At 44.5% G+C, this 23,478-nt stretch overlaps 1 protein-coding gene across 1 annotated transcript in view; it reads left to right on the top strand.

Moving 5' to 3' along the window:
- Positions 1 to 23,478, top strand: part of RAB31 (RAB31, member RAS oncogene family) — a 130,356-nt gene that overhangs the window by 38,984 nt on the left and 67,894 nt on the right. The window contains exon 2 of the mRNA XM_032309492.1: positions 17,329 to 17,408. Coding sequence (XP_032165383.1) covers positions 17,329 to 17,408 — 80 coding nt within the window. The remainder of the gene's footprint in view (positions 1 to 17,328; positions 17,409 to 23,478) is intronic.

Here is a 23,478-nt window from a genome sequence, read left to right on the forward strand (position 1 = left end):
GACACACTGAGACTCCCTTCCCAAGTGTTTGCTTGTGGTTATTAGAAATCTCTCTGTGGTGTCATTGGGGTTTTTTTGATGAACAGAAATGTGAAATCAGTTCACCAGCTTCAGCATCCAGTAGATCTCTGGGCTTTGGTGGCATAGTATTGAGAAGATCCTGATGGACATGTCATTCTTTTAAAGTTGTGTTTCTGTATACATTTCTTATGTTGTGTAATATCTGAGTACAGTAGCACATGTACACAGGGTGTAAGTAAATATACACATATTAGAGGATGCATGCAATGATTGCAGTGCTGGTATATGAAGTTCAAATACGCACTGATCCCTTAGATTATCATGAGCAGGAAGGTGGCCTGTGCTGTGAGATTATCCCATTGTCTGTTCTTATTTGTATTAAATTATTTTTTTAATATCAAAGTTGACCTAAGTTGTTGGTTTATAAGTTACAGACTGCCTGTTACTTCACTTTGAGGTTTCTCAGCTCTGGACTTGTTCTTCCCCAGCGTTTGAAGGTCCCACATGCTGAGGTTCTATAAGGTTTTATTGCCATCTTAGGGCTCAGATGTGGCCTGAAGACGGCTTAGTGATAGGGAAGGAAATTACCAGGACATAGAGGCCTGGAATTGGCCTTACTCCATTCCAGCATGACTGTGAATTATGCCGGTCCTCAAGTTCTACATCCATAAAATGGGAATAATGACCTCAGAGTCACTATGAAGGTCAAATTCAGTAGTAAATCCTAGTGTGCTCTAAGAACCACAGAGCCTTTAGAGTGTAGATTAAGGTAAAGAGAGGCCATTGTTTTAGCTCCTCCTGAGCTGTTGACAAAGGGCATATTTTTACACATCATGCCTTTGGGGAATTGTGGGGTGCCAAGGAACTCAACACTGGCTCTGAGAAGTCATACCCTAGGGTGGAGAGAGAGCGTTCCCATGTATGGGAACTATTACTTGTCTCTCTGTGTCGTGAGGATGAATTCAGGACGAAAGCCCACCTCTTCTGGGCTGCTAAGGCCTTGAAGTCTGCCTCCATTTCTTGTTCCCATTGTGTAACCTGTGCACTTATGAGATAAGAGCTGTCCCACTGAGGGACACCTGGGTGGCTCAGTTGGTTGGGCATCTGCCTTTGGCTCAGGTCATGATCCCTGAGTCCTGGGCTCTAGCCCTGCCTTGGGCTCGCTGCGTAGTGGGGAGTTTGCTTCTCCCTCTGACCCTTACCCTGCTAGAGTTCTCTCTCTCTCTCTCTCTTTCTCTGTCTCTCAAATAAATAATTAAAATCTTTAAAAAAAAAAAGAGATATCCTCTTGAATCTCCAGTGCCTGACACAGGGCTGGATATGACTTAGGCATGCAGGATGCTTAGAGCAGCAGAAGAATGATCATCATACCTGTTTGCATCTCTGGGCTTGTCATAGGATTGGGAACCCAGACGGTGTTAAATCAAGAGGCAGTAGGTTGGGATGGAGGTCAAGAGCTAGGGTTTCTGAGGCATGGGCCTGTTCAGTTGCTAAGCCTGTTTCCCAACTGGGAGGGGTGATAATAGCACAGCTCTCATTGAATTGGGTTGAAGATTAAATGAGATGATGCAGGGGAACAGCACAGAGTCTAGCCTAACACAATGTCAACTATCATCATTGTCATTATGAATAACAGGATCACCATTATTAAAAGCTCATTGATATTGTGATTTGGAACTTGGAAGCCCAGAAGCTCCATTTTTGCCTTGATGTCTTTAACTGTCCTCCATTTAATTTTCCCTTAGTCACCATTTTTGTTGGCGATGCCAATTTCCACTTACCTGGACCAGAGCACTGACTTTTTAGGGCAGGCTCACTTCAGTGCCCTTGATATTAATCTCTGTCAGTGGGAACTTCTTCTTCTTCTTCTTCTTCTTTTTTTTTAAAGATTTTATTTATTTATTTGACACAGAAAGAGCACAAGTAGGGGGAGTGGCAGGCACAGGGAGGGAAGAAGAAGGCTCCCTGCTGAGTAGAGAGCTCAGTGTGGGACTCCATACCAGGACCCTGTGATCATGGCCTGAGCTGAAGGCAGACATTTCACCACCTGAGCCACCCAGGCGCCCCCCGGTGGGAACTTCTTACCCTCTGGCAAGGTTTTATATTAGTTTTCCATGCCAGAGGGGTTGCGGGTGTTATTTTTTTTTAAGATCACGGTTGTACCATAGCATTAAGGACTTGAGGTTGTCTCCACAATTTAATATCCAGCACAGCAGTGAAGGGCAGATCGGCAGTTACTTGCTTTCTTCATGACCTTTGGCTGGTCTTTGGCTGGGAGCAGTTGAGGACACGGTCCAGGAGAGCAAATTGCATTTGGAGTATATTTCCATGGCTTTCCTGCTTATTATCAACATCACACCCACTCAGGTTGTTCCTGGGAAATTTGTCCACATCTGAGTGTCTGTCTTTATCTGCAGACACACTCACTCTCTCTCATTTGGATGATAATAGAACAGAGGTGCCTCATCTTTGATCTTGGCAGCTTGGGCAATGGTAGGGAGGTGGGGGTTTCTGCTGACCTCTGCTTAGAGGATGCTATATGCGGTGGAGTCTTCAGGAAGCCGTGCTGTAGGCAGTTTCGTGTTTCCTGGTCACATTCTTAAACTAAGGATACTATTTTAGCATTTATCTCCAAAGAGCATAGACCCAAAGTGAGGGTGGTAGTAATGCATCGATGACTTTTATTTGTATTTTGTAAAGTCTCTTAAGCACGTGTGGAAGTGAGATGAATCAAAACCAGAATCTAAGCCATGAGAAAGTCAGGCTAGCATAGTAGCTAGTGATGGGGGGTGTTTCTGCTCACACTCCAAAGGCCAACCGCCCTTCCTCTGACACACTCCCTTCCTTTCTTGCAAGTGCCTTTCCTGTCTCAAATGTGCTAATTGAGGCCTAGACTCGATATATTTGAACTTCATAAGTACAGGATGTTTCCTAATACATCGTGGGTCCAGACTGTTCTTTTGTTGGAACTATGATAGGATAAGGATGGTGGCTTGGTTGTGAGCAGGCGGTCATCTTCCCGGCTGCTGCTAATGCAGCCTGTAAGCATGTGTGCATCTTGTTTGATTAAATCATACTTACTGTCAGCTACTGTCTTGATTAAGGGATCACTACTGGTGGCTGTATTACACCAAATCTCGGCAGGGTGATCCAAGAAGCGCTGAGTGTTCATTCATATGAGTGAGGTGGCCCAGGGTGCTGACTTTTCAAGGTGACTATATTTGAGATGTATGAACTCTTTCTTCTGTCTGCCCTGCAGAATTGAACCTAGGGTGCAGGCCAAGGTCTTCTAGAGTCTTAGCATTGACATGATAGACTCTGTGCTTCATCACCTATGATGGCGCATAGTAGGTTCTCAGTAAAAATGCAGCCAATGAAAGAGCAGCCTTCTAAATGGCCTTTGTTTCCTCCTTGGGTTTCCCTCCAGTCCTCATCAAGCTCCGCAACTGGGTGGCTTTTACTGGTTGTCCTCAGACAAATTTTGGACTCCTTACTGAGGTTAGGACAATGTCCTTGGCCTGTGAGTATCCCGGGGTCTGTTCTGCTGGAGTGACGCTCTTTATGCTAGTGGTTCCATCATCATGATGTTGCTCCTGCTGGCCTGACCTCTCTCCAGCCTGTGGAACATTTGCTTGCATTCTCCTGCACCTGTTTCCAGGTACTTCTTTCTGGTGGTTGTGTCAGCATTAACTGAAAGGTTAACTGAAGTGTTCCTTCAGAGACGCAGAGCTACTGTGTTGTGGAAAGGATTCATGGTGATTGTCACACTTGATACCGATACCTGGAAGAAGGAGCTTGAAAATCAGAGGAAACCACTCGAAGCAGAGAAGTGACAGCATGGTGATCGGGAGGGGCTGTCACAGAAACTCTGAGAAGCTGACACAGCCAAGAGCAAGTGGCCCGCAGCTCGCTGTCTGTGGACAGCTGCTGCCTCTCGCCTACATCTGGTGGGAGGCCTTGGGGCCACAGGCAGGAGAAGAGGTGGATACAGAAGTGAGCTCTGCTGGGAATCTTTTTCCACCTGTGTGCTGAAGACCTTCAGTGGTGCAACAGCAATTCTCCGCTTCTGGCAAATTCCCCTTTTGGCCAGTTTAAACTCAGAACCCTATGGAGAAAGGGATCCTGGGAAATGTCATCCCTGCTTTAGCCAGTAGGATGATCCAGCACAGTGCAGAGCAGACCGGTGTAACAGAGCCTGTGTGGGGTGTGGATGCATGTGCCGATGTGCATGTTTGTACGCATGCACACGCATGCATGGGTGCGGGTGTACGGTGCGTGTGTCACGGGCACAGCTGTGCTTCAGGTCCCCTGCAGAAAAATGTGTGAGAATATCAGAAGCATGGAGCTAGAGCCTCTGTATTAGAGACATTCTTTAAGCTTCCGACTGGGTTGTAGTCAGAGCAGGATGGGCAGGAAAGGCCAGAGGAAGGGGCAGAAGGGGCTTCTGCTAGTCCCTGGGCTCTCCATCCACATGGTCATGGGAGCTGCTGGCATCTTTGCCTTCCAGGGGGAAAAAAACCCTCAAACCTCCACTAAATTCAGCTTTTGGACAAACTTACTTTCTCCCTTCTCTGCTCCTGTTGCTAGAACTCAGCTCCCCCACCTCTCTTCCTCCGTTCTCCAATCCTACTCCCTGACTTGCCTGGCGATGCATCCTTTTGGTTTCAGACTTAATGTCCCTGCCTCCAGAAAGCCTTCCCTGAGCTCTCAAATGTGGGTTCGATGTCCCTTTGGTTCCTCATCCGAGCACTTACCATGTACGGTATGTGATACTCTCCACTTTACTTGTCTCTTCTTCCGTGGACCAGGAGTTCGGGGTGGGGCCGGGTGGAGTGGGTAGGGACAGATGATCTTGTTGGGACTTACCAGCAAGCACCATTTATTCCCTTCCTGATGTCATACAGGTGATAAGGGCTGGCCTTTCTGATTCTAGGTTCTAAGCTGTGTGTGTGAGCATGCATGCATGCTTGTGTGTGTGTGTGTGTGGGTGCGTGTGTGAATGGTTCATCCATTCCCCTGTGGGGTTGACCAGTTGACCACCACTCTGTGTGTGTGTGTGTGTGTGTGTGTGTGTGTGTGAATGGTTCATCCATTTCCCCATGGGTTGACCAGTTGACCACCACTGTGTGTGTGTGTCTGTGTGTGTGTGTGTGTGTCTGTGTGAATGGTTCATTCATTCCCCTGTGGGGTTGACCAGTTGACCACCACTCTGTGTGTGTGTCTATGTGTGTCTGTGTGTGTCTGTGTGTGTGTGAATGGTTCATCCAGCCCCCGTGGGGCTGACCAGTTGACCCACCATTGGTAGGACCTCTGCTTTGAAAGTGGAGCATGGGGTGTGAGACCTCAGGACAGTGCACCTTACAACATCTTCAGAGATCACCAGATTGTTTGGGTGGGTGGGAACAGGAAGCAAGGTGGTAGGAAATTAAGCAGCACTGGTCTTGAAATCAAGCAGTGTGCAGATTTGAGATGGACAATCAGTGGTAGCTTTGTTCTTTCTACGTTCTGGATCCAGTGTTGCCTTGAATACAGGCATTCAGAGAAGGGGAGGGGCATAGCCTGAAACGGAGATGCTCAGTGTTCAAAATGGCAGAGAGTTGGGGGCATCTATGGATTCAGCAGAACTTACGAATATTTAGGTCATAAGTAACAGTGAGAATCTGATGAGGGACCTTCTCACCAGAAAACGCTTACCTACCCGCAAAGGTAATGTGTGATTTTGGGGGTGTCAGATGCTTGACACTCATGACTCATGCTGCAAAAGGGTGACAGGAGTGAAGAGACAATGTGCTCATCTGGGGTCAAGCAGCGGTGGGCAGAGAGGAGAGGCTCACTCTTTCAGATTACAGCTGTGCCCTCACCGAGCTGCAACTTGACTTTGGCCTGGTTACAGAGGTAGGGAAAATAACACGAGGCCATCAGATTCTGACAAGGACATAGTGCCCTGGCCAGTCTTCGGGTGCTGCAGCTCTGGTGTGCTCTGATGTGTTGACGTGTCTGTTGTTAAGATAGTGTGTGTGCGTGTGTGTGTGTGTGTGTGTGTGTGTGTGTGTGTGAGAAGCCCCCTGGCTGTAGAGGGGAGGTTGTGCCTATATTTGCCTTGCCTTTTATCTGAGACTTACCATTACACATTTTCTCCACCGAGATTTAGGATTGATTTAATGAGCCGTTCTTCAGAACAGTCATGTTCTGAAGGCCCAGAAATGAGGAAACCAGGCCCCCGGATGTGTCCTTCACACTTCCTTTTTCCTTAGGTCTTCCCACTCTTGAGCACCAACCATCGAGGCCTTGGTCTGACGGTTGGGTAGGAGAACATTCCTACACTTCCCCTCAAGTGTCTTGTTATGGCTCCTAAGGACAATAGTGAGGGCGTGTGGATGGAGGAAGAGGGGAAGAACCGAAACAGCTCCCGCCCCACCCACTGGTGCCCGAGTCCCTGCTGACTCACTGTGTGGAAATGATCCTAAATGAAGGAGAACATTTCTAATGACATGAAAGGGCACTCAATAAAATAATGCAGCCCTACACAGGAAGCTGTGTGAATGGTTGCTCAAAGCAACTCTGAAATGTCTAGAATGAGATCTTAAAAGCAAATTCTGAAAGCTCCCATTCTCTGCTTTCTGATTTTCCATGCTGCGATCTTTTCCCTAGAGGTTTACCCTTGAGATTGAATTATTGCTTTACATTGTAGGTCTTTATCTCCCATAACTGTATTTGCTGACTTTGGATTTACTGTTGTGGCTTAAGTCATGCTAAAAATAGGCTTTGTCAATTAAAGTCACGTAGTCTCTTTCTCTCTCTCACGGGCCTGAGACAGGGCTCCTGGAGGAGGACTCGGAATCGCTCCTCTCGGGGCAGAGCCTCGTGAGTCCCGTGTAGCTTTGCTGTCATCATGTGTCTGGGTCACCCTCTCATACTCCTGACCTGCCCTCAACCTTCGCTTCCCACTCTGCAAAGGAGGCATAGCTCTCCTTCATCAGGGTTGCTGCTTGGATGAAATAAATTTGGTTCAGAGTCTGTGCTTAATATATGCAGTCTGCTACATCTGTCTTAGCGGTCCACTGCCGTGTAACAAGTTGCACCAAAATTTAACAGCTTGAGACAGCATGCACTGAATATCTCATCATTTTGTAGGTCAGGAATCTGGGCTCAGCTTCATGGGTCCTCCAGCTCAGGGTCGCTTAGAAGGCTGCAGTCAGGTTTCAGCTGGGGCTGTAGTCACCTTGGAATGGGACGGGGGCAGGGTCTTCTTCCAAGCTCTGTTGGTGGTTCCTGGCACCGAGACCCCCTGCAGACCTGCTCTGAGGCTTTGGCAGCCGCTCTGGGCTCAATCCTCTTTCAGTTCCTGTGTCGTGGTCCCCCCAGGCGTGGTGGCTTGCTTCCTCAGGAGTGTCAGAAAGAGGGCAATTTTTGTAACCTAACCCCAGGAATGACTGTCTCTTTTTTTTCGTATTTTGTTTTTTCAAAGCAAATCATTAGGTCCAGACCACATACAGGGAACCAAATATGGGGGCAAAAGAGGGGGGATGGGGATCATTGGGAACGATTTTAGAAGCTGGCTACTACAATTATGACCATTACTTATCTTTATCTGCAAATTGAGAATAGCAAATATTGAGTGTTTTGTCAGAAAAATTCCAGAATATAATAAAATCTGATGTTTGGTGCTTGGTGCCTGTGTAGCCCAAGTATTTCATGAGATCAGTGTATTGTCCCTCTATGAAGAGGGGAGCCTATGCCATTGTCATTTGTCCAGTGACTGTCTTGCCCACCTGAGAGCCCACACATAGGTCACTTATGAGGAAAGAAAGGTGGACAAGAAACAGTTGGCTCCTTGGGCAGGAAGTACAATTTAAGTAAAAGATTGTGTTAACTTTTTTTTTTTTTAATTTAAGTGGTTAAGGTCACACCTTCTAAGATTCATTAGATAAACTGAAATTTCTGCTTAGCTGCCCAGAGTTTGTACACGAGGACAAACTGCTCTCTGAGATATGCCATGAAGCAGGGGGGCTGTTATAAGAATAACAGAAGTAAAGGAACTAGGGAACTGCCCTTCCTCTTTGAAAGAGTGTCTTCCTTCTTCAGCTTATCTGCGAAGTAAGGCAGGAGGAGAGATGGTGACCGAGAGGACTGCTTTAGGAGCTGGGGAAGTAGAGGGACGGAGGCCCTGGTACTCTTCTTTCCTCATCTCCACTACGGCCATGTCTTTGGCTTCCCTGAGACTCCAACAGGCACTCCACTCCACCACTGGGACCAGAACATCCGTGCCTGAAAGATGTCTAAACTTCAGAATCCACAAGATCTGCCAACCCTGGAAGAGCGAGAGACAAATTTAACAACAGTAGAAAGGGGATGGCAGTTTTAAATATCATAAATATTTTCTTCCTAGCATTGGTTTCTTTGGGGTTGGATGATGTCCCAGAAGCATGACCATCTCTTCTTTTTAAACACTTACCTAAGGGGCGCCTGGGTGGCTCAGTGGGTTAAGCCTCTGCCGTCGGCTCAGGTCATGATCTCAGGGTCCTGGGATCGAGCCCCGTATCAGGCTCTCTGCTCAGCATGGAGCCTGCTTTCCCCTCTCTGCTTTCTGCTCTGTCTACTTGTGATCTCTCTCTCTGTCAGATAAATAAAATCTTAAAAAAAAAAAAATTAAACACTTAACCTAAGAGTCATAAAAGATCCTGGGTGGAGTCTTAGCCTCAACACCCACATCCTTACCTTATTCTGGTTCCTGCAATTCTTTCCTATAACGGGAGGATGCTAAGGTTTAATCCAATGTGACCGGAGATATGAGGAGAAAAGGCCGTTTAACTTTTCCACAGACAATAGAAACAGACCTACAGAGGACGTGGATAATGGAATGATCAGATGTGGACTTTAAAATATGTAAAATATAAATATGTTTAATATGTTCAAGGAAATAAAATCACAATCCCAAGATTTATCAAGCAATCGAAAACTAAAAAAGGAAAATTTTATGACAAAAAATACAATAACTGATCAATAAATGGGATTACTATCAGGTTAGATACATGGGTACAAAGAACTAGAAATTAGATCAGAAGATCTCCAAACTTATATTGAATATGGAAAATAGAGAAATATGGAAAATAGAGAAAAGAATATAAGAGGTATATAGAAAAAGGTGAAAAAGTTGAGTATGAGCATTATCTAGCATCCCAGAAGGAGAGAAGAGAGAACAGAGCAGAAGCAATACTAAGAGAGATAATAACAGATACTTTCCATAGGAAATGCCTAGCTAGGTGCCTGGACCTTTTTATGTGCTCAGTAAATGTCAGCTTTTCTTATTGTCCATATTACTATTTTGCTCGATTCTGTTCCTATGGAAGATTTGTGCTATTGGCAATATTGCCGGAGTCCAAATCTGCTAGACCATTTGTTCAACAAAGATCTCTTTAGTCTCCCAGGGTGTTCTGCTTGCACTGAAAGCCTGAGCATCTGGTTCTCACTGGCTACAATCCCCAGTTGGAAATTAGAGTAAGTTTTCTCATGGAAACAGTAAGTTACCCTCTAGATATAAACAGAGATCAGATTCCTCCAAAGTAGAGTGCTATAGTTCAGTGGCAAGTTTGGGAAATAATCATTATTTATTCACAGAATTATTTCAACAGAAAAATGCTCTCTGAATTTCAAATGATGAGCCAGCAAATGCGTTGTTGGAAGATGGCCATTGGTCGTGCATCTGATGTATCAGCCATTTTCTGAACAATGACCTCGGTGCGATCACTCTAACCTCCTGTCTTTGATTCGGTTGTGAAGTTTAGGTCTGAGCCTAAGTGTCCTGACTGCAGGAATTGGGCTTAATTTTCTCATCTCCCGTCCTTGCATATTGCTGACGGAACAGGCAGTGGATGAGGATGGAGGCATGTCTTCTGGAGAGAGTTGGTTTGGCTGGTGAATAGAGCCCTGGGTGTGAGGAAGGGGATGTCTGAACCTTGATGATGCTTTTACTAGTTTTAGGACCATAGACCATGGTTTCCTTACATGGGAACTGTGGACAATGCCTTCTGTCCTCTGCTTTACAAAGGGCTGTTGTGAGGACTCAGTGAGAGAGAGTAAGTGAATACATGTGTTTCTGTTCCCTTTGGAGCCATTTAATTATCTCCTTCTTGTGGCTTTCCCGCTCCTCATTTCTGCTTATTTCTTTCTACCCTGGGGGATATTTTTATATATTTCTTGGTCACCTTTTGCACTCCAAACAATGACCTCTTATTCTCTGTATGTGGACTTCACATTATTCTCATATACATCTAGAGAACTGTGGATGTTTACAGGCTTTGTTCATTACTACCCAAGGGGCATTGATTTACATACATGAATTCATTTATGCTGTTGGGGCACCTGGGAGGCTCAGTCGGTTAAGTGTCTGCTTTTGGCTCAGGTCATGATCCCGGGATCCTGGGATCAAGCCCTAGTTCTGTCCAGCTCCCTGCTCAGCGGGGATCCTGCTTCTCCCTCTGCCCTTCCCCCTGCTCATGCTTCTCTCTCTCTTTCTCAAGTAAATAAATAAAATCTTTCTAAAAACGCACTTATGCTATTTACATGCTTACAATGTCTCTAAGCATTTTTGTCCCCATGAGGTAGATAGAGAAAAGAGTGACTCTCAGAGTCGGTGCAGAACCCACCTTTTTCAATATGAGACAATTCAGTTTCCTTTTGTCACATACTTAGTTAGGTTCCCTTTGTAAATTGATTTTGAGACGTTTGTTTTAATGCACACCATTGACATGTTTCAAAATAACCATGACAAAGGCACAGCAAAGTTGTCTGTGGGAATGCTCAGGGGCTTTTAATTTATATTGGATTTTCCTCAAATAATTTTGTGGCGTGCTTTCCTAAATACAGTGAGATGTCTACAGTTGGATTTTCTTGCCTTGCTAGTTCAAATTTTTCCCAGAACGGAGCGTGAAGGCTGAAATTTATTCTGTTTGGACAGTGGTCTCACCCCACCGAAGGAAATCTTGTAGAATGCGTGATAATAAAACAAACACATTATAGATTCAAATTTAATCATTTTTTTGCTTTCATGGCACTTACTATTTTTTTTTTTTTTTTGGTAGTGGTAACTGTGATTTGTAAATATCGAACCCTTTTCATTTCAGTGCCAAAGATATTTTGGGCTCAGGGGCAAACAGGCCCATTAAGTCTGTAATTCCAATAAGCCTTTAAATGTCATCCAGGAACAAAGTACTTCAGTTCCCCTGTGGAAAGGGTGTTGCAGAGACAGAACCGAGGTGATGCTGGGAGTTCTCCACGGAGCTTACTGGCAGCTCTGGGGGGTGACGTGCGGTGTTTTGACCTTGATTCCTTAGTCTGGCCAATTGAGGTCCCTCAGAAGCAACGGCTCGACTGTGTGATTGGAATATTCTGCCCGTTGCTTTGTCATAAATTCCAAGCAGAGGAGTGGAATGGGGGTGTGTATCTTCTCCCCCTTAGCCAAAGCTTTAAAAAGAAGATACTTGGTGGGTTAATATGGAATTTGTGCCACCTTTCTGTGGGGTTTCTTCCGAATTAGGTGCAGACTGCAGAGCTTCTAGGATTGGAATATGCTTGACAGAGCGTATTCATTTAGGTCACTACTGTTCTGCTTTCTCTTCTGGGTGGTTCCAGGGTTTGGGGAAGGACAGGTGGTGCCATTGAGGAGTCCTGGCCGGGGTGGCGGAGACCTGGCCAGCTGACACAGGGCGTGGTGGTGAGGCCCTGACCCAGGCACCCTATAGCCACAGGAAACAGAAATCATCTCTTCCATGACCTCATCTCTTCAACAGCAGCACACACTTCCTCTAGACGTTTCTTCCCCATCTACCCCCAAGTGGAACTAATAAGCAGGCACACACAACACTGTCCCAAATCACTAGTCACTGCTCTTCACCTGTGCCTGCTGTTATCTCCACAAGGCCATCCCGTGCATGCGGAAGGGCATGTCCAGTGTCCTTGAAGAGACCTTTGCTCCACTGGGTCAGACTCTGCAGTGTTCTCAGCTTTCTGTACTTTGGGGTTCGAAGATCAAGCCACTCACCATCCAATGGTTCTGCCAGTGTCTCTCTTTATTGTTTTCCTCCATCCATAAAATCTGGCTGGCCTCAACGGTCCTCCTAAATTCCTAACTTAACTCCTTATCAATGTGTAAGCACTTAAGACTTTTCAGAAGTGCATAAGCCTAAACACTCAAATTAGTGGATGCCTGGAAAAAACCTCTTGTCATGTGGGTTGTCTCAGATTCCTAGACCAGGGACAGATGCTGAAATGATCATTTCCATAGTTCACATGATGGGCAAATCATCTTCTGCTTCTTTGACATTTTGATTGGCATGAAATTGAAGCTTAAGAGATTCCTGTCTGTGCCACAAGTTATTTAATTTATAGTGGTTTTGGGAGGCCATTTCTGATTTCTGTAAATAATACTTCCATGAACTTTTGTGCTTATTATTTTTTTTTCTTCTTTTAACTACATTCCTAGGAATGGAATTCCTGAGTCTGTGATTCTTGGTCTAGCTTGTCATTTCCTTTCCACAGGAAGCACTTTGGCTTATAATGTGCTCTGTGAGTTTCGAGAGGAGGAGATGGTAGAAGCATGATGACTGTTGGGAAGAGTAAGGCAGTGGTAAAGGATGGTCATTTGTTCTGGGAACACACAATGCTTGAGTCATGCCGACTGTCTGCAGAGCTGAATTGCAAAGGTTTATATTCTCAACTGATGAGTGATGTCTTCCATGAAAACAGGTGAGGTAGGGGTGGTATATTTGCCTAGGACCTGTTGTTCTTTATGTTGAGAGGTAGGAGCACCTCCCTGAAGCCCGTCACAGTGTCCACGAGGGAACCAAGGGATGCCTTGTGTTTGAGGATAGCAGCTGCAAGTCTGCGGTTTGTGATTTCATAATCACAGATTTACACGTGATTAATAAATGTGACTGTTCAAATAGCAGATATTGTCATGTCAGAGTAAGTGGTGGTTCTCAGAGGATTGCGTTCTTAGCCCCAGATAGTGACTTATATGGAAGGCATATCACTGAAGGCATCCATTTTCCTGTGAGTAGATGGAACCGATCGCTGGGCCTCAGCGTGGGTTTGATACCAACCACACAAATGAGAATACAATAACACATTGATTACCCCCCAGGGATGATTCTACAGAACTTTCATCCTGGTTTGTGGAATCAGAATTTGTTTTATTCTAGTCCCTTTCCAGTAGCTGGTAGTATGTCTGCCTTTCATTACATGCAATACCCCAGCAGATCTCTTTCAAGGACACAGGATGCTACAATGGAAGGCAGTGATCCAGGAATACAAATACTCCTTGGGAGTTCTAGAAGACGGACTTTTGGGGGAAGAAATTTACATTTGGCAAGGAGATTGATTTAACCTGGCGAGCACCTTAAGAGGATCTCACCGGAAGTCAGAAAATTAGGTTCTGACTCGACCAGCCAGCTGTGTGACCCTGAGGAAGTCCCACAGCTTCCTCTTTTGAAAAACTAGGAGCCTGGACAAGATGGACTCTGAGAGTCTCATAATCTTGTGAAACGGAAAAATATCGGCAGAGAGGAGTTTCCTTCCGTCCCTGTAAGCCCACTAAAAATAAAATTGCCTTTTAGAGAACAGTGGGCAGCTGCGGCCTCCCCCACCTTGTCCTCTCTTTCCTCACGGTCGACTTTCTTCACTCAGTCGGGCTTTCAGCTTTTCCTGATTTAACCCTGTATGTTTTTGCGTGCTTGAGGCCTGACTCAGTGGCGCTTCCCTCTGGGGTATGTGTCACAGGGTGAACGGGGTTCCTGCAGGAAGAGGAACTCACGAACTCACAAAGGCTGGAGAGTCCGGAAAAGCGCCTTGTCTCCCAGAGGCAGGCTCCCTCACAATCCTAGAGCAGGGCCTTCCCCTGGTGGCCAGCGGGGGAACTGCAGTCGCCCCCTAAGGTCATTTCTGGAATCGCGCAAAGCCACGGGCCACAGAAGGTGATTTGAAGCAGTTCTTTGTTGAGAATATTGTGTTTTCTGAGACAGACTTAAATTTTGCCTTTCCTTTTTTTTTTCTTTTTTATTTTCTTCCTGTCACATAGATGACAGAGAAAAAGAAACTTCGAGAGGGGAAATGTAAAAAGAAAAGAAACACGGAGCATAGTTTGGCTGAAGGGATGAATTGTTCAGTCTAAATTTGAGTAGGCTTGCTGCCTTAACTATTCAGAAAAGCTGGTATTTTAAGCCCGAGTTATCTGTGGAAGATGATGAGTTGAAAGGAATCGCTTCCAGATGGCTTTTGAATTTTTCATTCTCAAGGGCATTTTGAGGGTGGGCCTTGCAGGTTGTGTTGGGTTGTTTTGGGGATCTGGAGCTGGTGTTCAGAGCAGAGTCCTTGCGTGGGATGAAAGGAGAGACCCAGAATGTGCTTCCTAGAGCAGAGGCCTCATCATGAGGCACATGGTCTCGCCAAAGCCTGTACCCCAGGGGCCCCTCACTCACAGAGAGTTAAGAGCCATGGTGCCTACAGGGGAAGGGCCTCTGGGGGCTACTGTGATTCCAGAGGGCTGATTTTCTCAGCTTGGAAGCAGGGGGAGCCTGGGTGTAAGCTGAAAGGACACTAAAGGGGGCCCAGAAGGGACAAAACTCGGGAGGTGTGGATTTGTCTGCCAAGCCCTGAGCAAACGACCCAGCCCGCCTGTGAGTGTGGTATCCCCTCCTCCAGGCGCCTCTCCCAGCTGTGGAAGTGGGGGGCTCTAATGTCCTGCCGGTCTGGGTTTGCCCACTCTGGGCTCAGGGAGGGCAGGGCTTGCTGACCGCCTGCTGGCCCAGTGGTCAGCCCGAGAGAGAGCATTCATTCCTATACTGGGGATGAGAGGCCCCAGGGATGGACAAGACAGGCACTCGCATCCGCCCTGCCTCCCCATCTCAGGATTGGCTTCTGGGGGTGCACAGGCAGCAAAGATGAATCGTTTAGCATTTCTTGTGGGAAAATGAACTTGAGAGCTTCTATGGGAAGAGTTGCACGTTATGAGCTCGGTGACATAAAAATGTATAAAAGTACAAATGGGTCCCCGCCCTGCGCACTGGAACCGTTTGCAGAGAGCAGCTCTCTTTGCAAGAAGAGCGCGTTTTCTTTCTCTTCAAGAGTAGGGCAGCGCCGTCCTGTGGTTTTCAGGGTCTCTGGGGGTTGCGTGGACTAGAGGGTGACAAGAGCCACCCATCCGTGGGGCCATGGGGCAGAGGGAGTTCAAAGCAACTGAGATTAGAAGAACCAACTTGTGGGGCTGGGGGGAAATGTGAGGTACATTAGCCGGAATCCATCCTGAAGGTTCGTCTCGGAAATAACAGCGGCATATTGATCTGGAATCCGAGAGCTGGTGTTTTAATTCTGTCGCCGTCTCCTTGTACTCCTCACATCGATGTGCGCTCTGCAGATAAATGGTCTTTGGTGCTTTTGTTTCATTATGGCTCACAACCAGTGAAGGCCACTTGCCCTGGGATAGGAGACCTTCTGGAGAGTGACGTTCTGACGAATGTCACCAGCCAGGGCCCCTCTTGCTTCATGTTTGTGGGAACTGTCCTCTAAGCACAGGAGACGGGAAGGAGTAAAAATAATTCCGATTTCCAGTTGGTATTTCAAGTCTCATTTTGTCTTTCAGTGTAAAGAAAAGCACATCTCTCTTCTTCAACATTTCTTCCTTGACCTTTAGGCTTTCAGACACCTTTAAAAGAAGAGAACCACATCACTACTCTTTTCTTCTTGGGCTAACTATGTCTTGTTTCCCGTTTACATATAGATCTCAGAACATCACCCTGATCCCTTCTGATGAACATATGTACAGGAGGACGTCTCTGTGTCTCAATTGTCTGTGAATCGTATGCCTCCTTGCCCAACCGCCCCTCTTGGAAGAGCAGTGACTGGCAACTGAGACCAGCTGCTTTGTTCTAGTATCTTCTACTTCCTAGGAAGTCTCCTGACTTTATCTTACAGCTCTTCCTTTGAAATTTCCATTTCTACCATCATATTTTTAATTTCTAAGGTCAATCTTATTCTCTGAATAGTCTTCTAAAATAACATCCTGCTCTTGTGTGTGTGTGGGTATAAACATGTGGCATTTCTTAGCTGAGCGTGTATTTTTGATAGATTAAAATGTGTCCTGAAAGGTCTGTTAGCACTGGGGCTTGTAGACTGGTGCACGATGGCTTTTTGTTGGGGGACTCCACATATCAGAATCTGCAGGATTTCCCCTCTACCCAGAGGGGACTCCCCACTCCTTCTGCCTGGCTTCACATGGGGCAATGGGGTCACATGGGGTTCCCTGAGCAGCATCTCAAGGCCCCAAGCCTGGCCCTGTCTGATACAGGTTTCCTGGAGGCTCAGCTTCCACCTCCTCCTGGAAGGCAGGAGAGTCCGTCCTCTGGTTTTGTGGCCAGGAACACCAAGGGTATGTTTTTGTGCAGAATTTCAACTGTTACTGCTGCTTTCAGCCTTGTCTTCCAATTCTTAATATGTTCAGGGTAAATTCTGTGACATGATTTGTCTTCTTTCTCAGTGGCTCTCCTCCCTGGTGGCCCATGAGTTTCCAACCTCTTCTTTCTCAGTGACCACTAGACCACATGCTTTTCGTTGACATCACTTGTCTGGTGTCTCGTCTCCTAACTGTCTGACCTTGTGAATTTGTGTCTTTTGTTCCTTAAGCCATTTGACAAAGATGATTGGAGGGAGTGGATAAAAATGCATGATTCGATTTCCGACGTATAATGGACCTCTGTCCTAATCAGCTTTAAAGAATTATTTAAAAGAGAGAGCATTGAGATGAGACCTTTCTATACATGCAGACCTGGAGTTTACTATGCTCCCGTTAGATTCTGAAGAACAAATGTTAGAAATGCAGAAATTAGAACTCCTATGTCTTACAGGGTGATACCTACAAAAATAGATTATGTAGTTTTTGGGAGCTATGGTTTTGCACAAAACCAGGTCTATCTCTACCAAAGCAATGCCATGCCTTACCATATTTCTCCTCTAGACCCTTTTAAAAATTTTTTTCAAATTTTTGGAGATACATATATTGTGAACATGTGAATTCTAGGTTAATTATTGTATAGATGTGGGCCATGTTTCTAAAGCTTATTTTTACCATACTTCTTTCTTTCTACAAAAGCAAAACCAATTTCCTTTTAGAAAATACTGGTGAGAGATAGAAGAAAATATCCTCTTCTCCTACTCCCACCAATGAGAAATAATCTCTCCTGTCCTCTGGTTCTACATTTATACTAGGTCAGAACTGATACCCTTGGTCTTCATGGCTGTGTCCTTATTCTTTTCCAGGATACCGGGGTTGGGAAATCCAGCATTGTGTGCCGATTTGTCCAGGATCATTTTGACCACAACATCAGCCCTACCATTGGGTAAGTTCAGGTATCTTCTTCTTTGTCACATTTCTTCCTTCCAAAGCACTCAGAGAGGTCACTTTGTTGCCTGCACCTTCAAGCAGTCTTCACCCCAGCTTGCAAGAATCAATCCCAACTGTAAAGACTTTGACAGAAATGCAGTGACTTCTAGGCAGGATGTCCGGGCTTACTGTCCCTGCCAATAATTCCTTTTTCCTAGCCGACTGTCCTCTTGGGCTTCAGCCTAAGACCATCTCCTTGATCTCCAAGAGCATTACTCTGCAAATCACGTCAGCTTTATTTCCAGATGGAAGATAACACAGGACAAATCCCCGAAGGTCCCGCTTTGAGTTGCCTGCCAGTAAGCCTGGAAACACAGTCCACTCACACAGCACAGTTGTCCATAGTCTGGGGGGCAGATGGATTTTCCTTTCTGGATTAATCAAGTGTTAGCATTTCCATTCTTATGCTTGGGGAGGGGAGATAGATTGTTTACGTCTGAGACCCCCAACCTTAGAATATAGGAGCGTTTTCCTATTCCATTTTCCCCTTTCTACAGATGCTTTTGCCAGATGTGCTTTGCTGTACCGTTTTGTACGTGCTTACTTTCTCACTCTCTTTGAAATTGGCCGCATTAAATTTTCTCCCTGAAGATATCATGCTCTTCGCAGAGGGCAAATGTTTTGTCTCCTTCAGAAGGGAAAGAATGTGTGTCTGTGTTTTTGGAACACTGTAGGATTGATGAGAACAGGGGTGATTGTCTCTGTCACTTATAACTGGAGAAGATTCATAGCAGGGTAAAAGTAGATGCTCCAGCAGTTGATTGATAGGTCAGTAGTTGGAGTGAGGTAGGTGAGAAAATCCACTACATTTAAAATGGCTTAAGAAACATGTTTGTGAAAATATGCACCAAGACCCATGATGTCAAGCTAACAAGCTTGCACAGATGTCCGCAGAGGACACACGATTCCTGGATCAGACACAGGGGAAGCAGTAGTAATTGGCAGTGTTCTCATTTTTTATTGGTTCTTGGAACGCTAATTTCCTGTCAGGTTATGTGAAGAGAATCAGACAAAATACTATATGCAGTGAGTTGGGTTCTGAGAGAGGACCCCCGAGTTTAGGGAACTCAAATCTTTTATAATGGGAAGTATGCAAGTCTGTGCTTCCCTCTAGAGTGAGACCTTGTTTTTCTCTTCCAAGACTATTTGCTATGCAAATATTCTTGAAAACACAGTCTGGGAGAAAGACTGTGTCTCTGCTTGCAAGGTATGCACAATAAGAGAGAACCGTGGATGTTGGCTCTCAATAGGCACTTCCATGGATTGGGGGCATTTTTTTTTTATTTTAAGATTTTATGTATTCATCTGAGAGAGAATGAGAGAGAGCATGAGAGGGGAAAGGGTCAGGAGCCGGATGTAGGACTCGATCCTAGGACTCCAGGATCATGACCGAGCCAAAGGCAATTGCTTAACCAACTGAGCCACCCAGGCGCTGACATTGTTTTTTAAAAGATCTTTTTTTAAAAAATTTGAGCATGGGGCGGGGCAGAGGGAGAGAATCTTAAAGCATACTCCCTGGTGAGTGAAAATCAAGAGTTGGGCACTGAACCAACTGAGCCCTGAGGCTCCCCCTCAGGAAAAGATTTATTATTTATTTATTTACTTACTTACTTTTAAAGATTTTGTTTGTTTATTTGGGAGAGAGAGTAAAGCTAGAGAGCACACGAGCTGGGTGTGGAGGGTTGGAGGGGGAAGGGACAGAGGGAGAGGGAGAAGCAGGCTCCCTGCTTAGCAGGGAGCCCAAGGTGGGGCTTGATCTCAGGATCCTGAGATCATGACCTGAGCTGAAGGCAGACCCTTAACTGAAGGAGCCACCCAGGCCCTCCAAAACAGTTTTATAGATGAAGTTCTTTTCACTCTTCTCTGTGATGTCCTTGTATTTTCCTTAATTTTCCCTTTTGTGTGTTTAGTAGAAGTGGAACCTCTAAGAGTGATTAAGTCTGAAGAGCTGAAGAGTGGTTTTAAAAAATGGTGGAGACTCTCATCTTCTCCTTTCTAGACTTAAAAATATTCGTTTTTAATAACAAATCTGTTTTCTTTTTGTAATGATTTTTCTAAATAAAAAGGCAATGCATGTTCTTACCAAAGATTTAGGTAAGTGCCATGCATGACTTTTACACATAGGTATAAGCATCGTTGTGCTTATAAATGGTAGATCATTTGGGTCACAGTATCTTGGGTGAAGCAAGTCATAATGCCAGCTCAGATTCAAGGGAGGAGAAGTAAATCCCCCCTCATGGTGGGAGGGGCAACATTCTAATGGAGATTGGTATGGACCACTGGTATCCATTTTGGAGAGAAGTCAAACTCTGTTGACTCTGCTTTGTGTAACAAATTTCGGGTTTTTAAAAAAATTATGTATTATATGGAAACTCTCTGTACTTTACCCTTACTTTTTCTGTAAACCCAATACTTCGTTAAAAAAGTCTATTAATTAAAACATTATGTATTCATTCCTCAAATTATAAGGCTTATTATGAAAAATTCAGACCATACATAGAAATGTAAAATAAAACTTGAAATCAGAGAATTTCACTAGCTCTCTGATCCCATTTTCTTCAATTTATATTACCAATATTTAGTCTAAAGTGTACATTTAACATACTTCTTATAAGTGTTTTCTGTGTCTATGCAGATGAACAAATACATAATTTCTAAAACCAAAAATGATACTACATACTACCTGACATGGCACAACATGCATTCTCCATCTTCTGCCTTATTTTTCTTTCATAAATACAAATTTCTTAGAAGACAAAATAAATGGAACACTTACATGCTGTCTATATAGTTCTTTGACGGAGTCAAGATTAAAGTCTAATTTTTCTGATTATAAATTTCATGTTCATTCTAAAAAAACTACAGAATTTATAATCATAGTGCACATACCATTTTTTATCCTCTTTTCTTCTTAATATATTTAGAACATTTTCCTATAATACCATGTAATCTTTAGAAACATGATGGAAATACTATTTTCTCTTATTATATATTCATAAAAAATTGAAAATGAAGAAAACTGTGAAGAAAATATAAAAACCACCCATAATCTGGGGCACCTGGGTGGTTCAGTTGGTTAAATGTTTGCATTGGGCTCAGATCAAGATCCTGGGTGCTGGGATGGAGCCCTGTGTTGGGGAGCCTGCTTCTCCTTCTCCCTCCTGCTTGTGCTCTCTCTCTCTCTCTCTCTTTTTTTTTTTTGGTGTGTGTTCTATTTCTTGCTCTCTCTCTCTCAAATAAATAAACAAAATCTTGAAAAAAAATCTAACCCATAATTTGCCTTCTGGAGTAGCTACCATAAATATCTAATACATGTTCTTTTAGTGTTTTTGCTAGATGTATATAAAATCTTTAGTAATTTAACATTGTATTATGAATTCCACTTTACTAAATGGTCTTTAAAAACAAGTTTCCCCAGTTTTATGGAGAAATAATTGACCCATCATTGTATAAAAAAGCAGTGATCTGGGGCACCTGGGTGGCTCAGTCAGTTAAGCGTCTGACTCTTGGTTTCAGCTCAGGTCATGATCTCAGGGCCATGGGATCGAGCCCTGTGTTAGCCTCTGCTTTCAGCATGGAGCTGCTTGTCTCTCCCCCTCTGCTCCTCCCTGCCCTCTCTCTCTCCTCAACATCTCTCTCTCTCTCTCTCAAATAAATAAATACATAAAAACTTTAAAAAAATGATTTTTAATGATTGCATTTTCCATTTAAGGCATTGAGGTTATCATTTTTTAAAACATTTTTTTTTTTAGATTTTATTTATTTATTCGACAGACAGAGATCACAAGTAGGCAGAGAGGCAGGCAGGTGGGGGGGAAGCAGGTTTCCCGCCGAGCAGAGAGCCCGATACAGGGCTCGATCCCAGGACACTGGGATCATGACCTGAGCCAAAGGCAGAGGCTTAACCCACTGAGCCACCCAGGCACCCAACTTGTAAAATAATGTATGATGTATATCCTGGGGTATAAATATTTCAGGTACCTCTGATTATTTCATTAAGTTAAATTCATAGCAATGGGAATAATTCAGTCAAAGAATATGAACACTCTTTTTTTTTAATTAATTTTATTTATTTATTTGAGAGAGAAAGAGTTCACAAGTAGGCAGAGAGGCAGGCAGAGAGAGAGGGAGAAGCAGGCTCTCTGCCGGGCAGAGAGCCCGATGCAGGGCTCGATCCCAGGACCCTGAGATCATGACCTCGGCCGAAGGCAGAGGTTTAATCCACTGAGCCACCCAGGTGCCCCAGAATATGAACACTCTTAAGGGTCTTGCTAGATATTGCCAAATTTTTTTTCAGAAAGGTTGTCCTTATTTTCCTGTACACTTACCAGCTTAGGTCTTAAAACATTTTTTTTTTTTTTTACATTTTTTTTTTAAAGATTTTATTTATTTATTTGTCTCAGAGAGAGAGAGAGAGAGCACAAGCAGGCAGAGAGGCAGGCAGAGGCAGAGGAAGAAGCAGACTCCCCGCTGAGCAAGGAGCCTGATGTGGGACTCGATCCCAGGACTCTGGGATCATGACCCGAGCCAAAGGCAGCGGCTTAACTAACTGAGCCACCCAGGTGTCCCTCTTAAAACATTTTTGTATATATGATTTTGAATTGCTGTTTTCTGCTAAACTTCAAACTGAAACATTTTCTCATACCCTAAGATTTCTTCATAAACATAATATTAAGTGACTGTAAATTCTGGGCTGTTTTGGTTTCTATCTACATTCCTCACTTTTCTTCTGGAGTCAAGGTTGAGATGGGCCCTACCATTCTTATCTGTTGTCCTTTCCTGACATAGTTCTATTGCCCAATTAAAAAACCCACTCAAAATTTACGTTCTCTTATGATTTTGAAAAAAGTGTTCCCACACCCCAGCTTCGGAAAACTAAAGCTAGCAGGAACAAATGCCTTTCTTGGATGGTGTTATACACAGACCGCTGTGCTCATGGTCTAGCTGCTGGGTTTGGTGCGCTGGGACTCTGGCTTAGCCCTGTGTTTTGTTCAGCCTGCCCAGTGCTTTAACATTTTTAAGTCACTAATGAAGAATTAGGAGATTTTTGCATAATAAACTGCATTTCTGGCTTCTTTTAAAAAATCAGTAGCCTTGGTGTACCGGGTACCCATGTCGACGTGGCAGAAACCACTGTCCCTGAGCCTTGCGTGCTGTGTGGGTGGGCGGACTCTCCTTTCCACAGCGCTTCTGCTGTTTACTGTTACTATTATTTTTATCAGTATTAATTTTACACCTAGTCCCCTTGGTTCATTTGTATGGTTGCTGCCTGGTCCTGGAGACATTTGAGTTCAGGCCCCTGGCCCAGGGCCTTTCTCACTCTTAACGCTGCTGGCCTCAAGAATCAGGGCAGCCGGGTGACTCGTTGAGGCACACTCGGTGTGTGAGCAATGAACTGATGACTCCGACCAAGTGAGTCCACTTTCGAAGTCTACCCTTGTCTTCCCACTGTGATCAAACTACCACTGGGGAAAGGCCGTAAAATGTCATTGTTTCAGCATCGAAAGAGTTCATTCTTATCATCTTCTGTGACTCACAATGAAAAATCTTGGCTTTGCTATTCAAGCAGATTGTGTTGACATCTTGAACATATATGTGTGTGGATGTGTGTGTGTGTGTGGATGTGTGTGTCTCCCTTTCTGTTTCGACTTTTACAAGGTAATTGTGTTACTTCTCTGCCAGATTTTGGTTCCCACAGATAATGAAGTCCATTCAGCATTGCCAAGGCTCCCCACCCCCGACCAGTCTGGAAGATAATCTAACGAGAAGAAAAGATGCTTGAGCTTTTTAAGATGGAATGTGAGCAAAGCTGTTAAAAGAAAAAAAAAAAAAACCAACAACCCAACCAACCAAAAGAACAAGGATTGTCAGTCATCATTTCAAATATCAGTAGTCTTTTTTTAGTGGCAGGAAATGAGGAAGAGAGAGGGGTGTGTACATGAGTGTGTGTGTGTGTGTGTGTGTGTGTGTGTGTGTGATCAGCATGACAGCTATAACAAAGCTGTTCCTCGAAGGCTTACTGTGTG

Source organism: Mustela erminea, chromosome 13 (assembly GCF_009829155.1).
Source record: "Mustela erminea isolate mMusErm1 chromosome 13, mMusErm1.Pri, whole genome shotgun sequence".
NCBI lineage: Eukaryota > Metazoa > Chordata > Mammalia > Carnivora > Mustelidae > Mustela > Mustela erminea.